The sequence below is a fragment of the Nicotiana tomentosiformis genome, chromosome 10 (genome assembly GCF_000390325.3).
Source record: "Nicotiana tomentosiformis chromosome 10, ASM39032v3, whole genome shotgun sequence".
NCBI lineage: Eukaryota > Viridiplantae > Streptophyta > Magnoliopsida > Solanales > Solanaceae > Nicotiana > Nicotiana tomentosiformis.
This window is the reverse complement of record NC_090821.1, coordinates 63,442,504-63,454,758: the sequence shown is the minus strand read 5'-3', so window position 1 is coordinate 63,454,758 and position 12,255 is coordinate 63,442,504. Positions and strand designations below refer to the sequence as shown.

Sequence of the window (12,255 nt, the reverse complement as noted above, 5' to 3'; positions counted from 1 at the left end):
AATTAAATAATATTATTGAATTGATGTAATTTTACAGAGAACAAGACAAATATAATTATGAGATTTGTAAATTTTTTCACTCTAATCGTCTGCGAGGTATTTGTGTCTCAATATGCAAGAAACTTTTTTATAATTGTAATTTTACTTTCGCCGATGGATTGGTTTGAGGATTGAGATAATGAATAATATTGAATATTGAATACATAAGATGAGATACGGATCACAAAGAATAAGTTACTATGGTTAATTATCAATTAAAATAAAAGTAGGTATATAATTAACAATAATTTAATGATAATATAATAAACTCATGTTGACTTATAGTCGACACAACTCGACTTAATTCAACTCACTGAATGCAAATATTCGAACTGCAGTAGTACATCAAATCGTATAATTCGGGATTTGGATTAGATCTACCCGACCCGAAAGAAACCCACACCAAAACTTTACCCCTTTCACACGAAAACCACTGCCGCCTAGACCATAGTATTCTGTATTTCAGCCATATAGGGTTTATTAGTAACTTGTTTGAGAGAAGAGAAATTTGCAAGTGAATAGCTATTAAAAGTTAATTGAGAGAAAATGCCAACTCTGACGAAGCTATTCACAATGGAAGAAGCCTCTCAGCACAACACTAAGGATGATTGCTGGGTCGTCATTGACGGCAAGGTGTTTTTCTTTTTTATTTTCTGGGTTTTATCTGTTCTTTTTCTTTTTATGGAGGATAATTGTGCTTGTGGTCCTCAATTGTTAGATTGACTGACCAATATTGAAAATTGTCAATGTTTTTGTTTTTGATGGGGTTTTGGAATATATTCTTATTGTAAATGTGATTGATTATGTATTCTCTTAGGTAGAGGCGGATCCAGGATTTATACTTATGAGTTTCAACATCGAGCTCAAGTTAATATATACCATAATAACTTAGTTCACAGTTAGATATAGATTTCTTAATACATATGTTGGGTCTCGGCAAAAGCTGTTGATTTTACATGAATTCATAGCTTGCAAGCTAGGTCCGCCTCTGCGTGACGGACCCAAGATATAGAGTGGTTTCGCAATGGGGGTGCGATTGTCTATTTATAATTTTGTTTAGTTTTTCGTCACACACATTAATTACTAGGATTAATGGTTCTTTTTTAATTCCATTGGTGCTAGTTTTAAGTTTTATGTTCATAATAATTATCTAACTCAATTGCCATGTTGAAGTTTTCTTAGGTTTATGAATGTTATGATATATATCTGCTTAGTGTCGAGTTAGACTGGCCCTTGACCATTGAATATGTAGTGTGTATATGATTGGAATAGTCTTAAATTCCCTTTATTGGCTATGTAATAATGGAATTAACAGAAAGAAATATAGTGGATGTATCCTTATGGCTGCGTCTAGTTTTTCGCTAATTTTTAGTGTTGAAGGATTCACAGGAAAAGTGGCCATGTGCATATCGCAACCTTTAACACGGGTGCATTAAGCAAATGAAGGATTTATTAACATAGCAATCTTGCTACTTCTGTATTAAATATAATGACTATGGTGGGAGGTAGCAGGTACCTCATATAATTAGTCGAGGTGCGAGCAAGCTGGCACGGACACCCCGGTTATAAGAAAAGGTATAATGACTGTGGAAGAGTGGCAACCTGTTTGAGGGTAGTGGCCCTAGTGAACTGAGAGAAAGTTATGGGTATCTGGTTCTCTATTGGAGGGCGAGTTCTTAATGAGGAAAAGAAAGGTAGAAAGGTAATTTTGCTGGATTTAGAAGATAATCACTGGATGTAATTGTTATAAGGGTGATTAACGAAGTAATGAAGATTGGTAGTGATTAACAAAGTAATGAAGATTCCCTCAGCTTCAAATATGCCACCAGGATGAGTCAACTGAAGATTGTGAAACACATACAAACTGTAGATAAGACCAAGAAGACTGATAACCATCACATGTCCTGATTCAAATGCTCCCTAACCTTGTGAGTAATGCAGCGGGCCCTTATAAGTTTATCTTTAGAGCAAGTTAATAATTTGCAGCTGTAAATGGCATCCACTACCTTTCTCCTTTGTGGTATTTGGGAAGGTGGGAGGGTTGGGGCGGGCTGTAAACGTTTGCATGGATTTATATCTATGATTTGACAATTTGCTTCTTCCTGAAAACTAAATAAAATGCTTTTTTGTGAATAAGGTGGTGTTTGGCTCCCTTAGTTTCCAGTTTTGTTCATGCAAAGTCTATAATGCTGTGCAAAATTTATGCAAGCTTACCTTGGACAGTGTTCAGAGGAATTGTAATAATGGTTATTGATCCATGCTTTTCCTCATTATTTTTATCTGCTTGTTTCCATATTATGCTGATGAATTTCATATAAGTCGTGTCCTATGATTTGGACATACTATATTGACTACTATAATTTAAGGCCTCACACTTGTTTTCCTCATATATTTTGACATTGCAACCTGTACGATGTTACAATTGAGTTCAACTGATATTACCTCTTGCGGTTTGTTGAGCTGATTTATTTTTATCCAAGCTCTAATTATTGTGAAATTTAGAGGATTTACCTATCGCACATAGGCTATTCATATTCTTTAGTACACCCACATTCTTGTGTTAGACATCAAAGTAATTTTCACTAAAAGTTAAACCCATGTTTAACTTCTTGTGGTAAAAATAAACCTGAATATAGTACTACTTAATATGCAACTTGCCAGTCTTGAACCTCTGAGAATGAAACTGGTTTTGGTTTGATATCTAGTCTAGACATTAGCCAGGAGGATAGACTTAAAATCAGATGGTAGATGTTACAGCAACACTAAGTGAGACTGATGATCTCCAGTAGTCTTTGCAAAAATTTGTTTGCAAATCAATAATTTATATAGAAGGTAAAACTATTGATGCAATTGAACGTTGTCTTCTTTGGCCAAACTTTTTGTTTGCTCAGGCAAGGGCCATACTCGAAAACCATATGCTGAGATATTTGTACCACCTGCTGAGAGCTGGCATGAAATTACGTTTCTAATTAGAAGAAAGTCATTGTATTGGCTATTTGGATTAGCAACTTATTGTCTGCAATGTTCTGATTGTCGTTTTGCTTCATCAGCAAAATGTCGTAGTGTTTGGGCTGATCTTATATTACTGGAATGTTTTACTAAAGATTTTTAGTATGCCTGATTCTCCATTTTGCTAACTTCAATGCTTTGCCTGGTGCATGAGCAGGTATATGATGTTTCATCTTATCTGGACGAACATCCAGGGGGAGATGATGTTGTACTTTCTGCTACAGGTATCGTTTCATTCGTATTCTTCGCTTTCAAATTACTATGATCAAAGTAGAAGTAAATGCAATTACCTTTGAGCATGTCATTAGAAAAATCACAAGATGTAATAATCTAACTTGTGATGCATTTTTTTGTAGGAAAAGATGCCACTGATGAATTTGAAGATGCTGGACATAGCAAAGATGCGAGGGAACTGATGGAGAAATTCTTCATTGGGGAGCTTGATTCGACATCCCCTCCCATCCCAGAACTTGAGATTGTCAAGAAGGCCGCCAAAAATATCCCTCAGAAGGTTAAGGAAATTACTAAGCAATATTGGTTCGTTCCTGTAGCAGTTGTTGGCATCTCTGTGGTGGTGGGCTTCTTATACACACGCAAGAAGTAAAATCAGTTTGATATTCCCTCTCGGATGTTAGTACTGTTGTGAAACATAGACTGAAAAAAGTATTCATCATATCTTTAGAGGTCTAAGAATTTTGGGACATAATTGCTGAATGCACATTTTTGTTACTGAATGAGATGGCGGGAAATTGACATTCTGTTCCAGAGCAAGTGATGTCAAATAGCCATTTTAATACACAGTGGCTGTCATCATATTGATAAGAGTTGACATTTACTATCCGTATAACCCGTCTGAGGATACAGAATAAAGTGCATCCACCAAGGGCATTTTATCTTTTTCTTTCACTGAGTTTCTTTTATTTTAATTTCTTTTTGGTTTTGTCCCGATCAGCTTGTGTTCTCGAGTTTTATGACATCGAGAAAGCCTTTTAGATGCAAATAAGTATATGTCAATCTGAGAGAAGCGTCGTGACACCTCAAACTTGAATTTGTTTTTTCATATTTGACGTTAGAAAAAAAACAAGTCATTCATTACCTTTTTTAGAGAACTTGAAACAACCTTTTGCTGCAGGGTAAGGTTGTGTACAATAGACCCTTGTGGTCGGTCCTTCTCTGGACCCCGCGCATAGCGGGAGCTTAGTGCACCGGGCTGCCCCTTTTTAGGGAACTTCAGTTATTGTTCCAACGAGGTGTGCAAAAATCTTTAGAGAACTTCAGTTATTGTTCCAAAGAGGTGCAAAAATCTTAACAGATAATGTAGACAGGAGAAAGCAGTTTAGAGAGATGAGTTTCTTTGTTTAGCATCATAATTTATTGCTTGATTGAAACTGGTAAAAGGGAGAATCAAAAATACATAAAAGTAAAAACGAATCTCATCTACGTTTTACAAACTTGGGAAATGAAAGGAAGCAAATGAATCAAGGAACTAGTTATCTTGCAAGTAAAATGTTTACTCACAAAACTTTGCTCTTTCTGGTTATATCATTTCAGCTTTGAGTTCTTTTGCAAAAACACAAATCTCAGACTGATATATGTTTTACAATGAGAAAAGAATGAGGCAAAAACAAAACATAGCTCGTGTTAACTGTTTTATCTAAGCATACAGTTTCCTTTCCAATAACGCATCACACAGCCTAAGGGCGTCTGCATTATATCGAACATTATGTACTCTTACAATATTGGCACCATTCAGAACCCCTGTAGTTACAGCAGCAACAGTTGCTGGATCTCGTTCTTCTGCAGCAGGGCGAGCACAGACTTCCCCTAGGAATCTCTTTCTAGACGGTCCAATCAAGAAAGGTGCACGAGACAACGCCAAGCTCCTCCTTGCAATCTCACTTCGAATTGTTGTCAAACCCGTTAGAATATCCAAATTATGTTCAGTATTTTTGGAGAATCCGATTCCTGGGTCAAGTATTAGCCTCCAAGCAGGAATACCGGCTAACTCTGCTTCCTCGAGCCTCTCATAAAGTTCAAACGCCACATCCTTACAAACATCGTTGTACTGCAAGTTCTCGGGATTTTGCATTGAAGACGGATCACCTCTCATATGCATTGCTATAAAGGGTACTCGAAGAGCTGCAACGACACTGTGCATATTGGAATCCAACCGTCCACCAGATACATCGTTTACAAGATGAACCCCATTCTTGACTGCTTCTGAAGCAACGTCTGAATAGAAGGTATCCACAGATAAAAGCTTCCCCTCAACCTCGGGCATCTTGTTAACGGCCTCTATAACAGGAATTAGTCTATCTAATTCTTCTTCAACAGTTATCTTTAAAGCGTTTGGACGTGTAGATTGTGCACCAAAATCAATTATATCTGCACCCTCTGAGAGCATTAACCGAACTTGGGAAACTGCTGCTTCGACGGATAGATACTTCCCGCCATCACTAAAACTGTCCGGAGTCAAATTCAGAATACCCATAACAGAGGTTTTCGAAGACCAGTCCCATAGATTGTTTCCAACTGGCAATACCCTTTTCATCCCATTTCTCCCTACAAGAGATTCACCTCCTAGTTTCTCCCACAACTCGAAAAGATCACTTGAATGTTTCGAAAACGAATGCCAACTTGCAACTGTATCGCTATCTATGTCTGAACCGAGTAGATCAATCAAAGGTGCGACAACAAATGGTCTCTCCCAGATTCTTTCATGTGGAACATCAAGTATCTCGGAATGAATCTTGAGCTTCCCATAAAACAGAATATCCAAGTCGATAGGTCTAGGACCATATCTTACTCCAGTTGTACGACCCATGTCCTTCTCGATCTTCTTGAGCACTCCCAACAACTCGTGAGGCCCTAGTTTCGTGATACCTCTAACAGCAGAATTTAGAAACCGAGGCTGATCAGTTACATAAGCAGGCGCTGTCTCGTATAAGCAAGCATGCCTGGTAATTTGTATACCTGATTTCTTCATTAGGTGCAATGCTTCATCAAAATTCTGAAGTCTGTTACCCACATTACTTCCCAAAGCAATTATTACTTCCTGCTCCGAGGAATGCACTTCCACCACACAATCCGGGGACGAATGGATACTATAAATGCCCCGTGCTGCAAACAAGATTGTAAAAGAACATCAATCAATCAATCACTAAGCGTCTATGCCTTAATCCTAAAACTAGTTGAGGGTCAGTTATATGAATCCTCTGTATCCATTCTGCGCTATTATGGTCCATTTCATCTCAACCTTTAAAGATTCAAAAAGAACATTTTAGAAGAAAAAAAACGGCCTCTATCTCCATCAACGTTCAATAAAACCCCTCATTAAAATGTTGAGAGAAGAAGCTTAAACCCATCAAAACAGCCCAAGAAAGCTCAAAGATAAACCGTTTTTTTATGAGGGTGGTTTTGGGCCAGCTTGCACGCACCTCGACTATCTCACATGGTAGTTGCTGACTAGCCCAGCTATGGAGCTAGGTCTACACCGCCACATCGAGACTCTCTTTCGAAAGTGAGATACCGGCTTTCATAAGAGGGAAAGATCACTCCGTCATGCAGCAGAGTTGTGTTCATCTAACTAGAAATTTCATAAGAGAAGAAGAATCGTAGCGTAGGCTCGACATAAACAATCGGTTAAAATAGTCTAATGAGAAAGCATCTGTTCACGTCCGTAGTTGCAATAAGTTTTCCTTTTTTAATCTACATAGATATCATATAACTCTACACACCAAGGCTTATTACTATTTAAAAAGATAAATATGACTTTATAATTTATTTGGAAAAACTGTAGTAGAGGAATAGTATTCCATTAATGTCATTAATTGCACTAATACTAATCTAATTAAACATTTCAATCCACATCCCCTCTTCAAGGGTAAATTGAACACATACCAATTACATCAGAACCTTACAAAGATCGTAACTTTATGATAAATAGAGCACAAAAAGATAGGGAAAAACACATAAAGGGGGGTAAAAATGTCTTACCATTACACGAATTCTTGGATATTTTGAACCCAAATTTTGTGGGCAGTAAGCGTCTGAAGATATTCATATTAACAAATGATACAAAAATTAATGAAGAGAGTGATGTTAATGTCTCAGCAATATTCCAAGATACATAGAATTGCAAGAAATTTCCAGGACTATCATCCTATAAATGAACATGAAATATAGAGTGGAATTGGATCTTGAAAATTAGATTAGATTCCCTGCTTTGTCAGAATATAGTACAGAGGCGTAGGAGAAAACATACCTAGTGGTAATTTCTTAAATTCTGGAGTACACTAGGGTCAATTTAGTCATCAGAAAGTTTGTCTTTAGAACATGGATTTAAAGACAAGATTTTAAGCTACTGCTCACTTTCTTTCAATTTATGTGGATGTTTTTATTTTTTGTTGTCCAAAAGAATGTTAACTTTAAATTTTAATTTTTTACTTTAATAAAATAATTTAAAATAAGTGAAGAAATTGTTAATATTTGCATTACGGTAGATTATTTACTTCATATCTCTTGGGGGTTCGATTTTTTTCTGGATCGAATTGCCTTTTGATCAAACTAAATTTTTTATTAAGGAGAGTCAAATACGAAAAAGTAAACACATAAATAAATCAAAGCAATTCAATATATAATGTATATAGTAAAAAAAAAAAGTTATTACCTACCTATACATATAATTTTTGAGTGAACACCTCTTGGATAAGAGTGTTCCACTATTTTTAAAAGTTTTTTGCCTTCGGCATAAATCTGGATAGAATGAGACTAAACACTATGAATAATTTCTTCAGAAAATAATTAAATAAATAATATTAAAAGAAAAAAAAAACAATTCTGTAATTCCCTCAAAAACCCAAATCCCCAAAACCCCTCCTCATCCAGTTCTCTTTACTGCTTCACAGCTACCTTGAACTTGAAGGTCTAAAACCCCAAATCCCCATTGTTGGGTTGTAAAGATTGTAACTTTATGTTCTTCTTGCTATGGCTGCTCTTTCTTTCAGCTTGTTATCTACTCTTCCCAGGTTCTTTTCCATAATTCTTTGGTCTCTTTCTCATATATGTTCCTTTTTTTTTTTTTTTTTTCTGTATTGTGTCATCTGCTTTACCCTGTGAAGAACATGATACCAGAAGCATACAATTATCATAAAACTTATAAAGTTGTCACCTTTGCAACTATCTTGTGTGTGGATAACGTTACGTTGTGGTGAAAATTAGAATTAAAGTTGAATTTATGTGTCCCTACTTTCATATACTATTAGTTTCAGGGCAACTTGAATTTCTTCCATTTTCTATATGATTTCATTTTATTATTATCTGTATTTGAGGAGCCGACTCCAACTTGTTTATGACCGAGGCATAGTTGTGGTCGTTGTTTTATATTATTTTGATTAGTGCACAAACATGGGTGAAGCTAGAATATGAGTTATGGTTTCGGCTGAACTCATGAGCTTTGGTCTAAACCTTTTATTTGTCTTAAGAGATCCATTAAATTAGAAATTATTGATTTAAAATTCACTAACTTAAAAGGATTATAATCCCGAACTCATATGTTTCAAATTCTGACTTCGCCTCACGCCGAGTGCACTTCGTAATAGTGCATTGTTGGAGTTCATCTAGAATAAAATCATTCACTCACCGAAAACCAGAACAAATTCAGTGTCTTTAAAGTTGCAGACTTCTAATTGAAAAATGAATCAGTTTGCGGAGAGGGTGTTTTTCTTGATTGTAATATGAGAATCAAAATAGAGATTCAACGTGTTTACTTTTTCTTTATGCATATTGGATTTTTCTGATCTCAAACATGGAGGAAAATTGAAGGACAATTGCTGCTGAAACTAAAAATATGCTTCAAACAGGAAAAAGAAAACTAAGGTTTTATGTTTCTCTAATATGCAGGCAGCATCTGCATTGGAACTTTTACCCAAATATGAAAGTAATGCAGCTTCAAGATCTTGGACTTAAAAACAAATGGGTTCTTATGGCAGTCTCTAAAGAAGGAACTCCAGAGGCTATAGCCAAGGAGTTATCGAAAACAGAGGTGTTTGGTGCTGGAAAAAAGACTGTCCGGATATCAAAACGAGCTCCAGTTATGGCTAGGAGAAAGAAAGTAGTCGAGACTTCAAATGATGATCCCGTGAACGTTGAGGAAGCCGAAAATACTTCAGGGTCAACTGAGGAACCCAAAAAAACCCAGAGACGAACCCGAAAGAAAAAAGAGATAGTGGAGAGTTCATTTGGTGATTCCATATCTGATACAGAGGGTAATGTCATTGATGCGGAAGCTGTAACAGAACCAGAATCAAGTGCGAAACCGAAGAAAACCAGACGAACTCGGAAGAAAAAAGAGACAGTGGTGAGCACATTTGAGGATTCCACGTTAGATGTGGAGGGCAATGTCACGGATGAGGAAGTCTTACCAACTTCAGGGTCAAGTGAAGGTTCCGTGGAAATACGAAAACGAACTTCAAAGAAAGGTAAAATCTCTATATCAAAGAATTACAAACTTCCTCATCATTGAGCACTTGTGCTCTCTTTACATTTCCTAAGTTTAGAAGTTTCTCTCTTTATGCATAATTTTGCAGCTGCTTCTAGCTCTAGTAGCCTTGAGAAAGAACCTACTCAGAAGGTCACAAGGCGGAGGAGAAAGAAGGTCAATAATCTAGAGGATGAAGGTAGCCAGACAGAACTTAGTGATATTGAAGAAGAGCTACACGTTGCAAACGCTGATGCCGATAGTGAGGAAGAATTGGACTTTGATGGTGGAGAGGATATTAGCTTCTCGTACGGATGGCCACCTCTTGTGTGTTGCTTTGGTGCTGCACAGCATGCGTTTGTTCCTTCAGGGAGGCCGTCCAATCGGCTTGTAGACCACGAATGGCATGAAAGAATGAAAGATGCAATTTGGGATCCTGAAAAATTTACCAGGGCTCCAGGGGGATGTTCGAGTAATGTTGCCGTGGCTCTTGCGAGCTTGGGTGGTAAAGTTGCCTTCATGGGGAAACTTGGCGATGACGATTTCGGTCAGTCCTTGGTATATTTTATGAATATCAACAAAGTTCAAACGCGATCAGTTCGCCTTGACAGTAAAAAAGCAACTGCCATTACACATATGAAAATAGGTAAGAGAGGGGGCTTGAGGATGACTACCACCAAACCATCTGCTGAGGATTCTCTATTAAAGTCTGAGATCAATATAGATGTCCTTAAGGAGGTGAGAATCTGAAAACAAAATTACATGTTACTTTATTTATTTGAATTCATTTTGTATGTTCTGTTAGTGCTGAAGTTGTTTCCATTCATTCTAATGTGTCACACAGGCAAAAATGTTTTACTTCAATACATTCTCAATGCTTGACCCAAATATGAGATTAACCACATTACGAGCAACAAAGATATCGAAGAAGCTGGGAGGGGTTGTCTTTTATGATGTCAACCTCCCGTTTCCGCTATGGGAATCGGGTGATAAAGCGAAGACATTCATACAGCAAGCGTGGGATCTTGCAGATATTATAGAAGTTACGAAACAGGAGTTAGAGTTTCTCTGTGGAATAAAACCGTCCGAGAGGTTTGACACCAAGGATAATGACAGGTCTAAGTTCACTCACTATCCACCGGAAGTAATTGCTCCACTTTGGCATGAAAATCTAAAGGTTTTGTTCGTGACTAACGGGACTTCTAAGATTCATTACTACACCAAGGAGCATAACAGTGCTGTTCTTGGGCTGGAAGATGTGCCATTGACCCCTTATACTTCTGATATGTCTGCATCTGGAGATGGCATTATTGCAGGTAAAAGAATGACCACCTTCTGTATATTCATAATTCGTTCGTTTAGAAGTTTGCTCATTAGAGACAATAGTCTGCTATGTTATGCATTTATGCCTTTTCACTTATCCCTGCAATATTTATACAAATTGGATATATTTACTTAACTTTGGATCAAGAGATAGCAGTAAGGGAACAATAAATATTGAGTGAAGTCATGTCACATCTGAACGGTGATGTTATCCGTCCAAGTTTTGCAGGCGAACATATATCTTTAGCTGTTCGATCAAATTCTCATTATTAGTACTCGACTGTTACCTAAAAAAAGTATCATTACCTGTTTCAAAAAGAAATGTTTCTTTATAAAATATTTACAACTGAAAAATCCAATTTTCGTGTTTTTGGTGCTCCTCAACTTAATTTCTGTGGCAACTTTTGGTTCAGGTATCATCAGAATGCTGACAGTTCAGCCTCATCTTATGACCGATAAAGGGTACTTGGAACGAACTTTAAAGTATGCTATTAGCTGTGGTGTAGTAGATCAATGGCTACAGGCAAGAAGATTAGGGTATCCTCCCAAAGAAGGTATGGAAGACGATGTGGTCCCAGACGACCATGGCATAAAGTCTGTAACAGAGAGGGAATACAGAATACTCGTGCCTGTAAGTTGATGGTGTATACGCGTGTAGCCAATTATGCTTATGTCAGATGCCCTGTTTCCATCGCAAAGTTGAAAGTCTTGGTGTTGGAAATGATTCTTTCGGGCATCAGTGTGATTGTAGTTGTAAGCCTGTAACTGCTTGTACACGAATTTTTCGAGTTTCAGTACAACATGGTATCAGAGAAATCATACGAGAGGGAAAGACAACATCACCAATTCCATTTTTCCGAGGCTTTCTAGATTGCTCTGCCTTTAATGTAACATTTGTACTATTTTTTTGACATATTGGAGAAATTTAGATTATTTACTAGCAAAAAGCCTTTGCATTGCTGCGTATTTTTTTTTTCCGAGCAGCCCGGTGCATGAAGCATCCCGCGTTCATGCAGGGTCCGGGGAAGAGCTGCACCCCAATGGATGTGACGTAGGCAGCTTACCCTGATGCAAGCATCAATGGCTGATTTCATGACTTGAACCCGTATAAGTCACAGAGACAACTTTACCTTTGCATTGCTGTGTATCATAGGCCAATATCATTTCATCTCCTTTTTGTTATTTCTGATGTACTTGTTAGAGTTTGAACCATTTAGTTCTCTTAAAACTCAGTTTCTATGAAGAAAATGGATTCTCCTCAAAACACAGTTATCCGGTAAAGTTAGACAGATGAAAAGATATCATTTTGTCGTATCAACTTACGTTGGACCTCCACTTATCTACACTAAAATTATTAATGATGAATGTTCTGCCATTAACTTTGTGTATCAAAATTTTATTTTGCG

At 37.1% G+C, this 12,255-nt stretch overlaps 3 protein-coding genes across 4 annotated transcripts; 2 read left to right on the top strand and 1 right to left on the bottom strand.

The window, feature by feature from the left end:
- The first annotated feature begins 371 nt into the window (after positions 1 to 371).
- Positions 372 to 3,954, top strand: LOC104118732 (cytochrome b5). The gene is made up of 3 exons (XM_009630063.4): positions 372 to 672; positions 3,206 to 3,272; positions 3,405 to 3,954. Exons 1-3 carry the CDS (start codon positions 586 to 588, stop codon positions 3,650 to 3,652), a joined length of 402 nt encoding a protein of 133 aa, XP_009628358.1. The 5' UTR covers positions 372 to 585; the 3' UTR covers positions 3,653 to 3,954.
- A 568-nt stretch (positions 3,955 to 4,522) lies between these two features.
- Positions 4,523 to 7,356, bottom strand: LOC104118731 (folate synthesis bifunctional protein, mitochondrial). Of its 2 annotated transcripts, none has more exons than XM_009630061.4 (2): positions 7,045 to 7,356; positions 4,523 to 6,168 (listed from the first exon to the last, which is right to left on the bottom strand). In XM_009630061.4, exons 1-2 carry the CDS (start codon positions 7,109 to 7,111, stop codon positions 4,703 to 4,705), a joined length of 1,533 nt encoding a protein of 510 aa, XP_009628356.1. In that variant the 5' UTR covers positions 7,112 to 7,356; the 3' UTR covers positions 4,523 to 4,702. The 2 variants fall into 2 exon arrangements, with proteins under 2 accessions (XP_009628356.1, XP_018633962.1); XM_018778446.3 differs by lacking the exon at positions 7,045 to 7,356 and adding an exon at positions 6,486 to 7,007.
- Positions 7,357 to 7,875: 519 nt separating this feature from the next.
- On the top strand, positions 7,876 to 12,019 carry LOC104118730 (fructokinase-like 2, chloroplastic). The gene is made up of 5 exons (XM_009630060.4): positions 7,876 to 8,075; positions 8,950 to 9,527; positions 9,636 to 10,264; positions 10,371 to 10,842; positions 11,263 to 12,019. The coding sequence occupies exons 1-5, from the start codon at positions 8,035 to 8,037 to the stop codon at positions 11,487 to 11,489; spliced, it is 1,947 nt and encodes a 648-aa protein (XP_009628355.1). The 5' UTR covers positions 7,876 to 8,034; the 3' UTR covers positions 11,490 to 12,019.
- Positions 12,020 to 12,255: the final 236 nt, after the last annotated feature.

Coding starts and splice junctions, on each gene's coding strand:
- LOC104118731 (XM_009630061.4), bottom strand. CDS start 7,111: ATGAATATCTTCAGACGCTTACTGCCCACAAAATTTGGGTTCAAAATA. Junction 6,169..7,044: donor ATCCAAGAATTCGTGTAATG/GTAAGACATTTT, acceptor TCTTGTTTGCAG/CACGGGGCATTTATAGTATC.
- LOC104118732 (XM_009630063.4), top strand. CDS start 586: ATGCCAACTCTGACGAAGCTATTCACAATGGAAGAAGCCTCTCAGCAC. Junction 673..3,205: donor GGGTCGTCATTGACGGCAAG/GTGTTTTTCTTT, acceptor GTGCATGAGCAG/GTATATGATGTTTCATCTTA. Junction 3,273..3,404: donor TGTTGTACTTTCTGCTACAG/GTATCGTTTCAT, acceptor ATTTTTTTGTAG/GAAAAGATGCCACTGATGAA.
- LOC104118730 (XM_009630060.4), top strand. CDS start 8,035: ATGGCTGCTCTTTCTTTCAGCTTGTTATCTACTCTTCCCAG. Junction 8,076..8,949: donor TTGTTATCTACTCTTCCCAG/GTTCTTTTCCAT, acceptor TCTAATATGCAG/GCAGCATCTGCATTGGAACT. Junction 9,528..9,635: donor AAAACGAACTTCAAAGAAAG/GTAAAATCTCTA, acceptor ATAATTTTGCAG/CTGCTTCTAGCTCTAGTAGC.